Source organism: Quercus suber, unplaced genomic scaffold (genome assembly GCF_002906115.3).
Source record: "Quercus suber isolate HL8 unplaced genomic scaffold, Cork oak 2.0 scaffold_543, whole genome shotgun sequence".
Lineage (NCBI taxonomy): Eukaryota > Viridiplantae > Streptophyta > Magnoliopsida > Fagales > Fagaceae > Quercus > Quercus suber.
Window position 1 is genome coordinate 337,573 of NW_027069991.1, and position 17,322 is coordinate 354,894.

The 17,322-nt window shown below is 32.2% G+C and overlaps 2 protein-coding genes across 3 annotated transcripts; both read right to left on the bottom strand.

The window, feature by feature from the left end:
* Positions 1-1,847: 1,847 nt before the first annotated feature.
* On the bottom strand, positions 1,848-14,822 carry LOC112017888 (probable LRR receptor-like serine/threonine-protein kinase At1g07650). Its single transcript, XM_065764174.1, is given in 12 exon segments — positions 1,848-2,003; positions 2,092-2,163; positions 2,249-2,297; positions 2,300-2,319; positions 2,396-2,467; positions 2,840-2,911; positions 3,016-3,087; positions 3,523-3,594; positions 3,694-3,762; positions 3,952-4,023; positions 13,966-14,143; positions 14,564-14,822. Coding segments are annotated over 12 exon segments (942 nt in total). The 5' UTR covers positions 14,682-14,822; the 3' UTR covers positions 1,848-1,927.
* Positions 8,034-13,569, bottom strand: LOC136061397 (probable LRR receptor-like serine/threonine-protein kinase At1g07650). Of its 2 annotated transcripts, XM_065764172.1 has the most exons (8): positions 13,371-13,569; positions 13,080-13,275; positions 12,414-12,560; positions 10,887-11,005; positions 10,060-10,270; positions 9,518-9,758; positions 9,105-9,255; positions 8,034-8,557 (listed from the first exon to the last, which is right to left on the bottom strand). In XM_065764172.1, exons 1-8 carry the CDS (start codon positions 13,473-13,475, stop codon positions 8,147-8,149), a joined length of 1,581 nt encoding a protein of 526 aa, XP_065620244.1. In that variant the 5' UTR covers positions 13,476-13,569; the 3' UTR covers positions 8,034-8,146. The 2 variants fall into 2 exon arrangements, with proteins under 2 accessions (XP_065620244.1, XP_065620245.1); XM_065764173.1 differs by lacking the exons at positions 13,080-13,275; positions 13,371-13,569 and adding an exon at positions 12,792-13,024.
* Positions 14,823-17,322: the final 2,500 nt, after the last annotated feature.

A 17,322-nucleotide genomic window follows, 5' to 3' on the forward strand; every position in this document is an offset into this window, starting at 1 on the left:
GTTTATTAAACAAATGAGTCAAAGGTCTTATAACTAATTAGCACCTCCTTGCATATAAAATGTTTAGGGCTTTATGAGGGAAAGAATTTAAGTTGCGAAATTAGTAGTATGTTGTAATTATTTTTTTTTAAATAATTTATTAAACAAATGAAAACATATATATTTAATTTTAGTACATTTTACATTATAAGAACATGTAATACCTTTATGATGTATGGTTTTATTTTTGGTCATGTCTATTTTATACAATTTTATTATATGTCTTATTAGATTATTTTTCTTTTTAAATTTGAAATTTGTATCTATATTTTGTGAATCTAATTATGCATTATTAGATCATTTTTATAAAAAAAAACTTGAACAACACAATCTTGGCCCTTGGGAACTAGAATTAGGTGAGTTTTGGTGAAAAAGAGGACATCATGTGTTGAAAGATGAAAAGGAATTGTCAATTTAAAGTTGCTGCTTGTTATGCCATCCTTTCATAAGCACTATTTGGAGTTTTAAAGTCTCCAAAAAGTAATATCCTTTGCTTGTATTGCAGTTTGTGAATAATTACCAACGTCGGATGATTTAAGAAAGAGAGGGAAGAGCATTGTAAACTGGTACTGTAAAGGTTATACCAGTTACCTATGTACTTTTCCCTGATAAATGCAAGCTTTAAGAAAGATAGAAATCACTTAAACTCCACTACTCCATTGAATTTGTTGTTTTGCATTAGATGGGTTTTGCGGGAAACAGTGAAATTCAACTTTTCCATTGTTTAGAGATGGAGATATGGGGATATGGGAGGTGAAAGAGTTTATAAATCAGTACCCTTGTTTACCTATTTGAAATTCTGAACCAAGTAGCACAATTCCACTTGAGATTTCCTAGGCAAACAAAATTGCATGAACCCATAACACCAATCATCTTAGGAGAATAAAATTATTTCACTATCCTAAATATTTTTGTTTTGTGTTGGTTTAAGTATACTACATCAAGAACTTTGTAGTTTAACTCGTTGGCAACTACTTATGTTGTAATAGGAGATATCTAGGTTCATATTCCCGCCTCCAACTAAGTGTTCTCTTCAAATTGGATATGGAAATTAAAATGTTGTCCAAAAATTAAATCCTTTTTATTGTTAGTAGCCTATATTCCGATGAAGATGGTCATTAGAAAATCACTTTGTTTCTTTACAACTATATATCTATATAATATATGACATTATGGTACAGACTGTACATTAATTACTGATGATTCATGAGAATCAATTGAATTAACACCAAAAAGATGGCCAGCCTCTTCTGATTCAATATATGAAGCGGTGGAATCAGTATATGGACCTTCAATACTCATGCTTTGGGTTCTGCTTGGATTCTGCCAGAAGTGATTTCTTATGGTCTTCAATTTGGAATTAATTGCTGAAAATCCTGGATCAGAAAGTAGTTCTTTCACGGCAGTTCGGCCTTCAAGCATGCTCACTACTTGGGACATTGTAGGCCTAAGAGTGGGGGATGCATTGGTGCACAAGAGAGCCACATTTAGCATCACCATTGCCTCCTCTGTTGTATATTCTGAACCCAAGCCTGGATCAACCAACTCCAATAGACTGCCTCTTTCTTGGAGAACATAGGCCTGAAAAAAAATCCCAAAATCAACATTAGGACGAAAAATATAAAGGTAACTAATTAAAGCTAAGGAGATTATATATATATATATATATATATATTTTTTTTTTTTTTGCATTTTCAGAATAAAACTCATTGTCTATTTATTTTGATTTGCAAGGATCATGATAATGCAGATTATCCACAACCATTTCCACAATCAACTTTCTCCAAACATCATATAAAGTTAAATTCCATGGAATCTTAACAGACTAGGGTTTTCAAAGAGGAACGCGGGGTTCTTCAAAGCTCATCAGAGTCATTTGCTGATCTACTTACAGGTTTTTAAGTTTTGTCATATCTCCAATATACTCTGGGATCTCTCCATAAATTAGGCACTTCCTCAGTATCCTGCATTACGACATTGTCGTCACTAAAAAGCACCATAATTTGAGAGTATCAGAAGAAGAAAACAAGGTTAAGTAGAAATTCAACTCACAGCGTCTTCATGGATTTCAAATTAGTCAATGGTGGGAATGTAGACCCTCTATCTTTTAGGTCAGTTATCCTCCTAAATATCACAGTACACAAACTATCACTATATAACATTTTTTTTTTTGGAAGGAATTAAAAGATAAAGTAGTATAATTGCATACAGATCACTTAATCTTGTTAAAGCAGAAATGCTCGTAGGTATTGCCCCTTAAGCAAGCAACCCTCCATACGCCTGTAACATAGAGTGAAATTCTGTGATCAATAGAGCATAGATTATGAATGCAGTAACAAAGATGCAAGAAGCTTACAGTTTTTGAATCTTTGTCCAATTACTGATGAAATCAGGTATCTTTCCAGAGAAATTATTGTCACTTATCCTCCTGAAATGTAGTATAGAAACAAAGTTTATGAATCACTCTGGGAAACATCAATGTATCAAACACATTTAATACTAAGAAATTAAAACTTCAAATAACATTGTATATTATGAAATAATCATACAGTATCAGAAGGAGGATATATCAAGTAAAATATTATAATTATAATGTGTTATTTGTATTTCTGGGAATCCTGAAATGCTTCCATTGCAGCACTAAAGAGAGCTGTTATAATATAAATGGCTCAGCTGTCAAGTCCAGTCTGAATTTCATGACACTGGGCTTGAAAAGATATCATAATTTTAATAACATAAAGTTTTATATATTTTGGTCAGTTAACTGATCATTTCAATAAGAATATAGGTGTTAACTCACATATCAATCAATTTGGTCAACTTGGCAAGTGCAACTGGCAGCTCTCCTGTGAAAGCATTTGAGCATAGCAAACTAAAAAAAAGAGGATAACAATAACATTAAAAATATTACAACAAAATTCTCAGTAATGGTCTGTTTTGATGATTAATGTAAGTGAGAATGTGAGAAAGATTTACAGTTTTTGTAAATGGATCAACTTTCCTATCTCTGGTGGAATGGATCCTGAAAATCTGTTTCCTTCGATACTCCTGTAAAACACATAAATTACTATTTACTTTAGATAAAGCATCTAAAGCTGGCTTATGGCCATTTATAAATCTGGCAATGTTTAACCTAGACATGCCAAGCTCCCATGGATTAGAAATTTAGAATCACCATATATAATTCAATTTTACACATGTCGTGTTTTAATTTGGATTCAGCACCAAAAATCCAGATAAGATACTCTAAAATTTTAGAAATATTTCATTAATTCTCTTTTGATAGAAATAAGTTGATGGATTCTTTCACATTTAGCCTCAATAAATGGATTGGACAGGCTACTATTCAAAATTGATTTAATTATGAACTAGTTTGCCTTTTTTTTGTGATATGATGCAAATATGGCCTGAAAACCAGCATCAACTTATCCAATTGTAACATATATAGATTATGAATATGAAAATTGAATGATTCCAACATACAGGTTTCTGAGAGTGGTGATGTTGGTGAGAACTTTTGGGAAGGGACCCGACAAGCTGTTCCCCATAAAAGAGCTGTATATTCAATAAACAAAAGCATATAACTTCAAGTTGTACAAATTGAAAAAATTTAGTCATGGTCCAATGGAGTGACGAGTATAAGAGGGTGCTTACATCTCTACCAAGCGCATGGTAGCCCATTGGGAAGGTATAGAACCAGTAAAGTAGTTTCGAGAGAGATCCCTGAATAAAAGAAAGTGGAACATTAGCCAAACAGCTCTAGCTGAAATAACACCTCTTCCTCTTATAAAACCAAGGTAGAGGATGAGGTCACGAGTTCAAGACTCATCGAGTGCATAACTTGCCAATAACAAAAATGGTTGAAATGACTATTTAGTTTACATTATAGAATAATTCTGGTTTTTTCCTTACAAAAATTTGAGGTGGGGGAGCTTGGAAAACTCTGGTGGAACAGTGCCTGATAGATTTTGTGTCTTCAAAGCTCTGCATATCTCTCAAGTAAATTAGTTGAACATGGCACTCATATCAAATGAACAATTTTAAATTTAGAATCCAGATAGTACAGCTGATTCATAGTTAAAAATCTCTTTGAATTATAGGTACTGGAATTTTGTTATAGAGGAGCAAAAATAGTAGATCTATATGGCATATGGTTCAGTAAATACTCTTGCAGCATATATTGAGTATTGCAAAAAGTTGTCAGAAGAAAGAAAAAGAAAAGACATAAGCCAGCCCACAGTTCCAGTGTCAACAACATCAAAATATCTTCCATATCAGAACAAGAGCTACTACTAGGCCTGTTGATCCGAACAGGGGAAAAAATTGTGGCAGATCATAATAATCAAAGTGTGGCTAAATCTATCATAATAACTGCAGAAAAACAGATCTACTTCCTACATAATTAGCACATAAAACAGAGAAAACTTTCAGAATGGAAAAGTTTACCCAAACTCTCATATCATACAAACCAAAACACATAAAGCAAACGAAAAAGAAAATGCAACTTGAATATTTTATAGGACTAAGGATTTTTATTACATTAATTGATGACTGTTAACTTTATTTGATAGATCCTTTTAGTAAATTTAGATGAGCTTTAACCAGTAACTGCATTTTTCTCACCAAATTCTCTCTGTGTAATCAGGGAACTAGGGTTGTTTAAGAGTGTCCCATCATGTATCACACCATTTTTGCAAATTTAGAGAATTACATAGGTCTCTAATATAAAAAGTTTCCATGTATGAGTCATACTCAAGATTGTTGGAGTTCATGTGTCAATAGAATTTTTAATTCCCATCTACAACCTTGCATGAAAATTTTTCAAGCTTATGGTAGCCAGAAAATACCCTATATGGTCATGATAAAAATGTTCAGATCAATATATTGTACTATATGCCATACTGCAGAACAAAACCAAACTTTAACATGTAAATTTTATGTTTTTGAACACACTTAATGACAAATAGTAGTTTCTCAAAAAAAAAAAAAAAAAAAAAAGACAAATAGTAATCTTATATCTCAGTGGTAACAAAAAGAGGTCTGCATTCGTCCATGAATACCACGATGTGGTGTGAGATTTGATGTAGGACTGGGCTATATACTTTTGTACAAAATTAAATATAAATCCCAGAGTTTCATGGGAAATGCTTCTCTCTCACTATCACTTGTGAGAACACCCATGTGAGTGGGTGGGCAAAATTGATCCAATAGTGCTTCATCACTATGAAGACACTAATTCTAGGAATCTAGCCGAACCCATAAACCCACTTAATGGAAATTTAACTTAAAAAATAAAATAATAAGATCAGATCCCACGTAACTAGTGCGCACAACTGACACAAGCTAGACAAAATCTATCTAAGACCATCTTTACGAACAATCTTTTTTTTTTTTTTTTAAATCATTTATGAACAGTCTTAACATTATAACAAAGTTCACAATTTTTGCCACAATTTGTCACATAGACCTACTACTTTTATTCACCACACACAACTCGCATTTTTTTCCTTTTTATTCTACTCTGAGAAAGTCTAGACACAAAATAATAATAATAATAATAGCAAATTCAACTTTTGCTAAGATGGTAAATTGCTAATGATAAATAAAAATATAATGACAATAATAGGCTCAAATGAGGTCCATTACTAGCTTGCCGTATCAACAGATGTCAAACATCTTCCTTAAAAAAAAAAAACAGATGTCAAACATTACTCACGTACACTTGTAGAGTACTAGTAGAGGTGAGAGGGAGCGAGAATGATACCTTTAGCATTCACAATTACAAACACAACCAAACCTGACAACCCTATCCCTATCCCTATCCAAAATCACCTGGATTCAAGCTGGCATGGGGTGTAGGCCCAAACCCGATTTCTTGAACTTTGGAGTTTGGAGATTAGTTTGTAACTTTGTCACGTAAATAAAACCCATTACCTAATGGGCTGTGTTTGTTAGTTAATCACATGTGTGTTTTATAACTGAAAACATGATTTTACATAGTATATGTCTAAGTCACGTTTTCAAGTTACAGCAGCACAATGTATTTTTAAGTCATATTTTTGAAAAATTATATCATGTTTCGGTATATATGTCATCTCTCTTACAACAACTGGATTCCACATAATCGTGAGACCTAACTGCTGTAAGAAAGATGTTTTGTGGGACTCAGCTACTGTGAAAAAGATGATATATGCACCCGAAATATGATATTATATCTTCATATTTTCAAGTTATAACAACATAGTATAGTGTGTATCAGTGTAAAACACTGTATATAATTAAGAGGATTTTCCCTTACCCATTCCCATTGGCCATTACTTTATACAATGAGGTTTTGTTTTTTAAATTTATATATACATATATTTAAAAAAAAAAAAAAAAAAAAAAAAAAAAAAAAAAAAAACCCACCATAGAAAGGTTGACCCACGCGCTTTACACGCTGCCTTCTGCAGTCAACGTCTCAACGCAACACTTGCCTTCTTTTTTATTTTATTTTTTTGGCTGTAAGTGGGCCCACTCGCACACTACCCTCTGTCTCTCTTCTAAAAGAGAATATGTATAAACCACTATAATTTACGTTAAATTATAAATTCTCTAATGTTCATCTATTTTTAATTCAGGCCCTTGAGTGTTTTTTTTTTTTTTTTTTTTTTTAANATACCTCAAATCAGATCCAAATAGCAAATGCAACAGAGATGTACCTTTTTTTTTTTTGGTTGAAGATTGGGCACGTGTTTGACACGTGCTATCATTTTGATGTTCTTTTTGAGATAATTGTCTAGACTCTATAGCATCACCTTTTCTTAAGTTTTTTTTTTTATTTTTTTTTTGGGTTTTGAAATTTGTCTTCAGATTAATCCCATTATATTTATATAAAAAATAAAAAAGTGCGAATTTAGTTTATTAAACAAATGAGTCAAAGGTCTTATAACTAATTAGCACCTCCTTGCATATAAAATGTTTAGGGCTTTATGAGGGAAAGAATTTAAGTTGCGAAATTAGTAGTATGTTGTAATTATTTTTTTTTAAATAATTTATTAAACAAATGAAAACATATATATTTAATTTTAGTACATTTTACATTATAAGAACATGTAATACCTTTATGATGTATGGTTTTATTTTTGGTCATGTCTATTTTATACAATTTTATTATATGTCTTATTAGATTATTTTTCTTTTTAAATTTGAAATTTGTATCTATATTTTGTGAATCTAATTATGCATTATTAGATCATTTTTATAAAAAAAAACTTGAACAACACAATCTTGGCCCTTGGGAACTAGAATTAGGTGAGTTTTGGTGAAAAAGAGGACATCATGTGTTGAAAGATGAAAAGGAATTGTCAATTTAAAGTTGCTGCTTGTTATGCCATCCTTTCATAAGCACTATTTGGAGTTTTAAAGTCTCCAAAAAGTAATATCCTTTGCTTGTATTGCAGTTTGTGAATAATTACCAACGTCGGATGATTTAAGAAAGAGAGGGAAGAGCATTGTAAACTGGTACTGTAAAGGTTATACCAGTTACCTATGTACTTTTCCCTGATAAATGCAAGCTTTAAGAAAGATAGAAATCACTTAAACTCCACTACTCCATTGAATTTGTTGTTTTGCATTAGATGGGTTTTGCGGGAAACAGTGAAATTCAACTTTTCCATTGTTTAGAGATGGAGATATGGGGATATGGGAGGTGAAAGAGTTTATAAATCAGTACCCTTGTTTACCTATTTGAAATTCTGAACCAAGTAGCACAATTCCACTTGAGATTTCCTAGGCAAACAAAATTGCATGAACCCATAACACCAATCATCTTAGGAGAATAAAATTATTTCACTATCCTAAATATTTTTGTTTTGTGTTGGTTTAAGTATACTACATCAAGAACTTTGTAGTTTAACTCGTTGGCAACTACTTATGTTGTAATAGGAGATATCTAGGTTCATATTCCCGCCTCCAACTAAGTGTTCTCTTCAAATTGGATATGGAAATTAAAATGTTGTCCAAAAATTAAATCCTTTTTATTGTTAGTAGCCTATATTCCGATGAAGATGGTCATTAGAAAATCACTTTGTTTCTTTACAACTATATATCTATATAATATATGACATTATGGTACAGACTGTACATTAATTACTGATGATTCATGAGAATCAATTGAATTAACACCAAAAAGATGGCCAGCCTCTTCTGATTCAATATATGAAGCGGTGGAATCAGTATATGGACCTTCAATACTCATGCTTTGGGTTCTGCTTGGATTCTGCCAGAAGTGATTTCTTATGGTCTTCAATTTGGAATTAATTGCTGAAAATCCTGGATCAGAAAGTAGTTCTTTCACGGCAGTTCGGCCTTCAAGCATGCTCACTACTTGGGACATTGTAGGCCTAAGAGTGGGGGATGCATTGGTGCACAAGAGAGCCACATTTAGCATCACCATTGCCTCCTCTGTTGTATATTCTGAACCCAAGCCTGGATCAACCAACTCCAATAGACTGCCTCTTTCTTGGAGAACATAGGCCTGAAAAAAAATCCCAAAATCAACATTAGGACGAAAAATATAAAGGTAACTAATTAAAGCTAAGGAGATTATATATATATATATATATATATATTTTTTTTTTTTTTGCATTTTCAGAATAAAAAATATCCAAGACAAGAATTAAGGAAACAGATAATATCAATGAAATGAAAATAAAATTCAAAATTGATCGTGTGTGGAAGAGAGAGAGAGAGAATGAACTATATCAAGTTGTTCATTTATTAAAAAAATGTGATTAATTAAATTTTGTGAATCATTATAAGTCTTCTAGAGAAACATGAAAATAATCTGTTATATAAATTATCTTAAGGATAATCAGACATTTATTTTGTAATGAGCTATAAAATCAAACAGGGAACGCTTAAACAGAAATATTGTTTTGATTTGTATTTGCATTATATTTGGACATATTTGCAACCATAGATTGTGGCCTCAATGTTTAGACAGGTGAAAACCTAGAAGGAAATAGCGCACCTCAAAAGAATATAAAGAAAGAAATTCTGAAGCAATTTTAATTTTTAATTACCCAATCTAGAAGGTAAACAAATTCTTCCTTTGGCCGATAGTTTGTATTGCTCTTTCCACTGACAATTTCTAATGCAACAACTCCAAAGCTATAAACATCTGCTTTGTTAGTCAAGTAACCACGCATTGCATACTCAGGAGCCATATAACCGCTGCATAATCAAACAGCACAAAGAATCTTCATATAAAACCAGTATTTCAATCTTAAACTGATATTTATGGTATTAATTATGAGGGCAAAGACGTTGAAGGGACAATTTCTTTTAGGTCTAGCAATTGGAAAAAACCTGAAGGGGCAATGTTTGCTCACATGATAAGGATAAATTCTTCCTCTTTTATGATTTCCATAACAAATATTCATGATTAGCTAACTTTAGATAAGTTCATGCTGATTTTTTATGAAAAAAAACTTACATTGTTCCAGCAACCCGGGTACTGATGTGACTATTATCATCTTCATTTAGCTTTGCCAAACCAAAATCAGAAATCTTAGCATTGAAATCCTTATCAAGCAATACATTGCTTGTCTTTATATCCCTATGCACAATTTTTAGCCTTGACTCCTCATGGAGGTAGGCCAAACCTCTAGCTATGCCTAGGCAAATTTTCTGCCTGGTAGGCCAGTCCAGTTTCAATCTGCATGTTGTGTCCTTCCCTGTATACAGTAAATAAAAAGAAAAATCAAATTTTCAGTGGCCTTTACTTTTGATAGGTAAGAATAAGTTTACTAAAAGAAGACTACTTCTTGCACAATGGACACATAGTAGACTACAGAATTACAAAAAAATTATGTACAAAAGGACAAAGACTTTAAAGGGAATAAAATTTGTAAAACCCCATGCACGAGACCAATCAAATTGAGAGCTTTTGAAGGTGGCTAAATTTTCAGTGCCCTTTATGAATAACAAGATGTAGTGTATGTGATTTACACGTCTGAGATGGTTAGTAGAACTCACCAAAAAGTGCACGAGATAGACAATTATTCTCCATGTACTCATAAATCAGCAATAACTGGTTCCCTTCAACGCAACATCCATACAACTTTACTAGATTTGGATGTTGTACTCCAGATATCATGCCAATTTCATTCACAAATTCTCGATTTCCTTGCTTAGATTTTGAGGAGAGTTGTTTTACTGCAATTACTGTGCCATCTGATAATTGACCCTAATCCAAAAAGAAGAGTACTATTATACTTGGCATCAACAAATGAAAACCACACAAATGCGGATGCGAATTACATATTAACTGCAGCAAAATGTCAAGACAATATCATTTGAGTATCCTAAATTCAAGTCATTCTTCTCATTTAGGATTTTTCTCACTTTTTGACCCTTCTACCGGTTATCAACTTTTAATGTTCATAAATTATGAGTATTTAATCATAGTCAATATATTATCTTAAACAGCTCCTCTGAATTCCTTGAAAGATATGTATAGCTCTTATGAATGAAAATCCTTGAAACCTTTCAAAAATTGAAGTTGCAACACAATCATTAATATGCTGGAATAAGTAAACTATATTCCCCCATAACTTCTTGTGTACAGTTGAACATAGGTTCTAAATATAAAAAGATGGAATAAAACAAGAATAAAGGCTTTCCCAAATTTCCATTTAAATAATGTCAAAGACACACAAACACACGCATATATATATCCAATCGATTACAGGAAGTACTATCTGCTCTCTTGCAGTGGACTTGGTCTAATAAGTAGACCATATGATCCATCAAGAACGTGTAGGAAAACAAATAAAAAAGATGCAACAGAAACACAAAATTACCTTGTAAACTACACCGAAACCACCTTCTCCAAGTTTGTTTACAGGATCAAAGTTCTTGGTGGCAGCTTTGATCTGCTGTAATGTAAATAATCCTGTTTGCAGATCTATACCTCTAAGCTCTGCCAATAATGTGCTATTGAATGTCAATAGAGAGAGATACTGAAAACTATGTCTTTTATATTCTTTTGTTAATTATGTATCCTAATTGTGTTGATTGCTGCAGTAAAAGAACATATATGGAATATGGAAACTTTCTAGCAGATACAGTTAAAACTATGCTGACAAAATGTTTTTGGAGTTCAACTGAAACTGTTTCCGAGGAAGTCATCTCACTTTTATTAAAAAATCATGGTAATGAAAATTGTTGCAAACTTTTAAGAGCACCTTCAAATGCAGGAAAGATATAAATAGGATTTTAATTGTTCAATGCAGCTAATTCCAGCCAAAATGATACATTAAAATATGAATTTTTAAAGACTGGACATGGTTATGCTATTGTGGATTGTCTTTCGCTGGACCAGGCTGTGCTGTTCTGTAAGATTTTAGGAGATATCCAAGTAGTTGAAGATTTTTTTTAATAAAAAAAAAAGAAAAAAAGAAGATGAATTTTAACTTTGAAGACCATCATTAAGATATGGATACTTTCTAGAAGATTAACAAGTTAGAAATATGCAGGCAATTTCTTTTACCTTGAATTTAAAATAAACTATGTCCAAGGAAGTATTTTGATTTTTCTCAAAACATGGTGGTAATGAAAACTATTACTTTTTAAGAATATCTTCAAATATAGGAAAGAGATACAAATAGGATTTTAATTTTTCAATGCAGCTAATTCCAGTCAAAATGATACACTAAAGTATGTATTTTCAAAGACTCTAAGGTTCTGTGCGGCTATTCTGGACTGTATTATGTTTAAACAGTTCGTGCTGGTCTGCATGATTTAAGGGGATATCCAAATAGTTGCAGCTTTTTCTTTTTTAAAAAGAATAAATAGTAATATAAGGGGAATTTCTAGCAGATAAACTAGTTGAAACTATGCTGATCTCTCTCTCTCTCTCTCTCTCTCTCTCTCTATATATATATATATATATAACATAAACTGTGTCCAAGGAAGTCATCTCAGCTTTCTCAAAAAATCATGGTATTGAAATTATTATTGACTTTTTAAGGCAACCTATATATACAGGAAAGAGAGGCAGAAAGTATTTAATCTTTTGACGCAACAAATTCCAGTATAATGAGACATTAAAACACAACTTTTTAAATACTTGAATGGTTATGATAATGAGGACTGTCTTATGCTTGACCTGGTTGTGCTGGTCTGTAAGATTTAAGGAGATTGTGTGTGGAACACAAGGAATATTGGAAGTTGATATGGATTTTTTTGTTCAATAGATCTATAGTAATTTCCATGTGGAACTGTGATGTGTGATGTATTAGAAGGGGACTTAATTATATTGCAGTTGAAAGGTGTATAATGTTGTTTTAAGAGATGCCAATAAACAAGAATCCTTTCATAGTTCATACCTTTGTCTACAGTGACTTTGCCTCCCAGCCGGCCTTTCATCCTCATGACCCACAGGGCAAGAAAAATGACAAAAGCTGCTGCAGCCACTGTCCCAACTTCTATCATGAGCTGTCTTTTTTTGTTATCATCTGAAGGAGTTTTGAAATCTGTAAAACAAGGAATTATCTCCAGTCAACAAAACTAAAAAGGAACAAGTTGGTGTAAATAAAGGTAAACAGAAATGACTAGCCCAACAGGCACATCCCAACTCATTAGGACATTCATTTTTTACAAAGTAATTTGATACCAGTTTAATATTAAACTGATTAAAAAAATAGCGGAATTATTGTGTCATTAAAGAAAACTAGCGGGTCATTATCATATTCAACATAATTTACCGTGTGGTAGGCAAGCCCTTTCCCTTCTTCTTTGCATGAACATATAGGGAAATGGAACAAAATGCATTGATTTGCAACTTAGTAATGAGCTGTTACAAGATTAGTGATTACCTTACTGTAATAATAAAAAAAATCCAAATAAAAGCCAACCAGTTGCATTTTTAAGTGCTTCACAACAAGCTCTCTCTCTCTAAAAAATTTAATATTATAGAATAAGACTCATGTTAAGTGACAGGATATACAAGATAAAGAAGAATCTTGAAGAATTTATAGCTTAGATTAACTTACTAGGATCTACTGATATAGCTGATATGAGAGGACCATACACTCCTCTACGTGGGATGCCTGTTGTCCCTTTCCCAGCCCAGTAAAAGTGAATCTTCAATGTATGACTTGTAACAGCTGCAGTAAATGTCTTCACAAGAGGCTTACCAGCTCCACCTGCCTCATCTTCTATATTGAAATTTTGCAGGACCAACTTGTCCTATATTCACAAATAAAACAAAGATTGTACTCATTTGTATACAACACAGACAAAGTGCAATTTCTTTGTCATTGTGTGTGGTAAAGTTTTTCTACCTGGATGTAAACATCAAATATACGTTTCCCAAGGCTGTTAAATGATCTGTCACTGGTGAAAATAATCTCTGCAAAGTGGAGCTTAACAGTGTAGTTCCCATTCATGAGACAGAGTCCATAATATGTCAAAGAGAGGGGAGAAGCGCGTGCTGTTGTGTACAGTTCTGAATCAAGCCTAGAGACATTTGAGAGTGCTGAACTATTAGCTACAATGTAGATATCTGAATTAATATCATTGTCCAGGAAGTTCCCAGTTCTCTAATGTTCATCTATTTTTAATTCAGGCCCTTGAGTGTTTTTTTTTTTTTTTTTTTTTTTAACTTTTATTTGTTTTCAGCCTTTTGAGTTGCTTTACTATAGTGTGTAGACATGAGGACTAAATTGAAAAATATATTAAAAACATGTCAAAATTAAAAGATATAATAATTTCTAGCTAATTAGCCTTATTTTTATCTTCCATTAATAAATTCTACTATATATTATCAAAATAATGATAAATATAATTCCTCCACAACTTGTGTGCCAAAATCCTGTTAGAGAAAAACATTAGCAGACAGAACAAATTGAATGAGGAAAAAGGAAGAGAGAGGAGTACATGCTCACAACATGGCAAGAGGAATTGTGGTTGAAGGTGCAGTCACATGTCACATTGCTTTCAAAGCCTTTCCTTCCATCCCATACTCTCCAGTTCCCTCCTTCTCCACTGCAAGGATCTACCCCAAAATCCCAATCTTTCTTCCCTAGTTTCTTCCCTATCTCTTTCAATACCTCCACTGCACCATTTAACATATACCAACAAAACCCAATACAAATATCAGTATCACCTGTTTGCTTTCTGAGAAAATATACAGACCCAAAGAAAAAAAAAAAGAGCATTCACATTTGAATCTTGGATCTTTATTGAAATAACTATATGGGCAATTAAGATAAGCAACAATCTCTTTGAAACAAAAAAAAAAAAAATTGCTTAATGGTTTACAAATAAATTAAAAAAAAAAAAAAAAATTGATGTATAGACTAAAGAACTCTGAACTTTCAATCATGGACTTTTAATTTAATTTATATAATTATATTCATTATTTGGGACCCAGAGTTGATTGAAGCCAATGCATCTGTTTACCATAGTTGAGCTGAGCTGATTCAGGAATAACAAAAAGAATCACAAACTTTATAAATAGTTGGAGAGTACGTACCTTCATTACTGTGAAGCTTAGCAGTGGCTGCTAATCCAGGGGTTGCAAAGTAAAACAACGTAGTGGTGAAGATAAAATGTGTAAGAAGCAACTTTATAAATGTAAATTCTGCTCCCATTTGATTTTAGAATTGTGCCGAATTAAGCTCCAGGTTAACAGTCTCAACTCAGTTTTTTTAGAAGCTCGGAGAGGGAGAGAGAGAGAGAGAGAGAGAGAATGGTGAAGGAGATTGGAGTTGGGACAGATTCATACCGTGGGACTATATTATATGTATCTTATTTGTCTATTTCTTGGTGCATCATTATTTGTCTATTGCAAAAAGATGCGTGTGGAAATTTTGGACCAACTATTTTGAGATTTTTTTTTAGCACAACTATTTGAGATTTTATTTTTGGCGATTTTAGTCAGAATACGACATTTAGAATGTGAAAAGCTTCGTATAATCTAGAATTTCCGATCCCCTTTGTGGGACAGCATATATATATATATATATATATATTTTTTTTTTCTTTTTAAGTCAAGTACCCTCAATGAATCTTATAAAAAAAACTATAAGATTCATTGAGGGTACTTGACTTAAAAATTTGATGGAAAGGTAAATCATAAATGCACATAAACGAGGGTTGTTTGGTAAGAGAATTTAAAAAAAAAAAATTCTAGTTTTAACTTTTAAATGCTAGAAATGATAAGTCCCACTAATCATGTGTTTGGTAAGAGTATTGTAAATATATTTTACAAGATATATTAGTGTGGAAAACATTCTCAATAACTTTTAAAATAGTTTTCAATGACATTGTGATAAATATTTTGGAAATTATAGACCTCACCCAAATCTGACATGACAACACTTAACAAGTATAAATTTTATTAATGAGCTCTCTCTCTCTCTCTCTCTCTCTCCCTCTCGTTTGAAACCCTAAGAGCATTCACATTGGGAATGCTAAATGGCCTATGTTGGAAGATTTTAGCATCAAAACCATAAAAAGTCCATAAAAGTGTGCATTATCCGGTAGTGTAATTGTAAAAAAATTTACAATTGTGCTACAGTAGCATCTTATTACTACTATAGCAAAATGCTATTCTTAAAAATCATTTTTTTTAATTGTCTCTCTCCTACTTTTTAATTGGATAGAGGAAAGATATTTTTTTGGGTTATATATTTTATTGTTTAGATATATTATTTTAATGTGTTGTATAGGAAAATAAAAGTTGGGATGTTAAGTGTATTGTAAAATGGTATGGTATAATACTATAATCAATAAAGTAGCTTTTGAGATGGTAAAATAGAATTTTTTGAAGAAACCGAATGTGAATGTTCTAAAGGTATGTTTGGTTGGGTAGATTTTAGGGAGGATGAAAAATGAGAAGTGCTATGTCCACTACATTTTCATAACAAATCATAGGTGGTTAGTTGTTATTGGTTCAAATTTGAATCTACCACTGAGATTACTTTTTTGCCTCAGCAATAACAACTAGTAACAACTTGTCACTTAAGATTTGTTATAAAAATGTTGTGGACACATCATTTATTTAGAAAAAAAAAATTAAGAGAAAAGTGGAGAGAAAATAATAGTTTTGTGTGTTTAGTTAAGAGAGAAAGAGGGAGAGAAAACTGGTAAAGTTCATGAGTTTTCTCTTCTATCCCACCAAAAAAATAATCTCTCTAAAATGGAGATAAAATGGGAGAGAAAAGAGAGTTGAAGATCAAAAGACTATTTTGCCCCTTTAACATTACTACCGTACAGTGCTCATTGCTCAGCCACTTTCGTTCTGTATTGTTCAAACCTTTTTTATTTTTCTTTGTCCAATAATAACGTAAATACAACCAGCAGGAAGCAAGCAACAACAACAACGTTTTTTTTTTTTTTTTTTAAGCTTGTCTATTGTCCAACATTAGCGTAACTGCAGCCTGGGATTCTTCTTCTTTTTTAATATGTTATTTTAACCAATTTAATAAATCACAGCTTTTATACATAAAAATATATAGATAGAGAAAATATTAAAATAAAGTAAAAATTGTGTTTTGACACTTTTATAATGTGTCAAATTATTTCATGTATATTTTCTCAAAAAAACTATTTCTTATATACTTCTATAAAAAAAATTATTTCTTATATATTATGTAATAAAGGTATAATAGTAAATTTATACAAATTACACTTTCTATCCTCTCATTTTTTCTTCTTAACCAAATAAATAAGTTTTTTATTCCTCCACTTTTTTACCCCTCCAACCAAACAACATAAGAGAAAATAAAAATATTTTCTATCCTCTCACTTTTTCATCATCTTCCGCATTTTCTACTCTCTCAACCAAACGGACCCTAAGACCCAAAATCCCCACCATCGGTCCTTCATGCTTATGCTAGCATCCATTGAGGGTGGCTCTCTCTCTCTCTCTCTCTCATGGTTGAGCTTTGTGAGGCTCGCCACCACCATTGCTAGAAGTGGTGCCTAACACCACCACCACCACCACTGGAGTAGATATGTACACTATGTGGGTATGCTTTCTATGTTAGATGGTTGCTTGTGGATTGGGGATTGTTAGATTGGTAGATGAGTAGATGAGTGGGGTTAGCAATAGGAAGAATTAAGAGGAGATAACAATGTTGTCGTTGGTTATTTCGAGAAGAAGAGAGAGATTTAACTTTTTCTTTATTAACTTTTACTTTTGTTAGAAAAAATCACTTCATCCTCACTACTAAGACATGGTCCCAAACAAAAATTTTGTATTTTCAGTTCTTAAAAAACCGTTCAAAA

Bases quoted from the DNA above. Each gene is read 5' to 3' on its own strand.
- LOC136061397 (XM_065764172.1), bottom strand. From the start codon at position 13,475: ATGAATGGGAACTACACTGTTAAGCTCCACTTTGCAGAGATTATTTTC. The intron at 11,006-12,413 runs GTATGAACTATG...CATTATTGGCAG, and splicing joins CAAAGTCACTGTAGACAAAG to AGCTTAGAGGTATAGATCTG. The intron at 9,256-9,517 runs GTAAGTTTTTTT...TTGATTATGCAG, and splicing joins ACCCGGGTTGCTGGAACAAT to CGGTTATATGGCTCCTGAGT.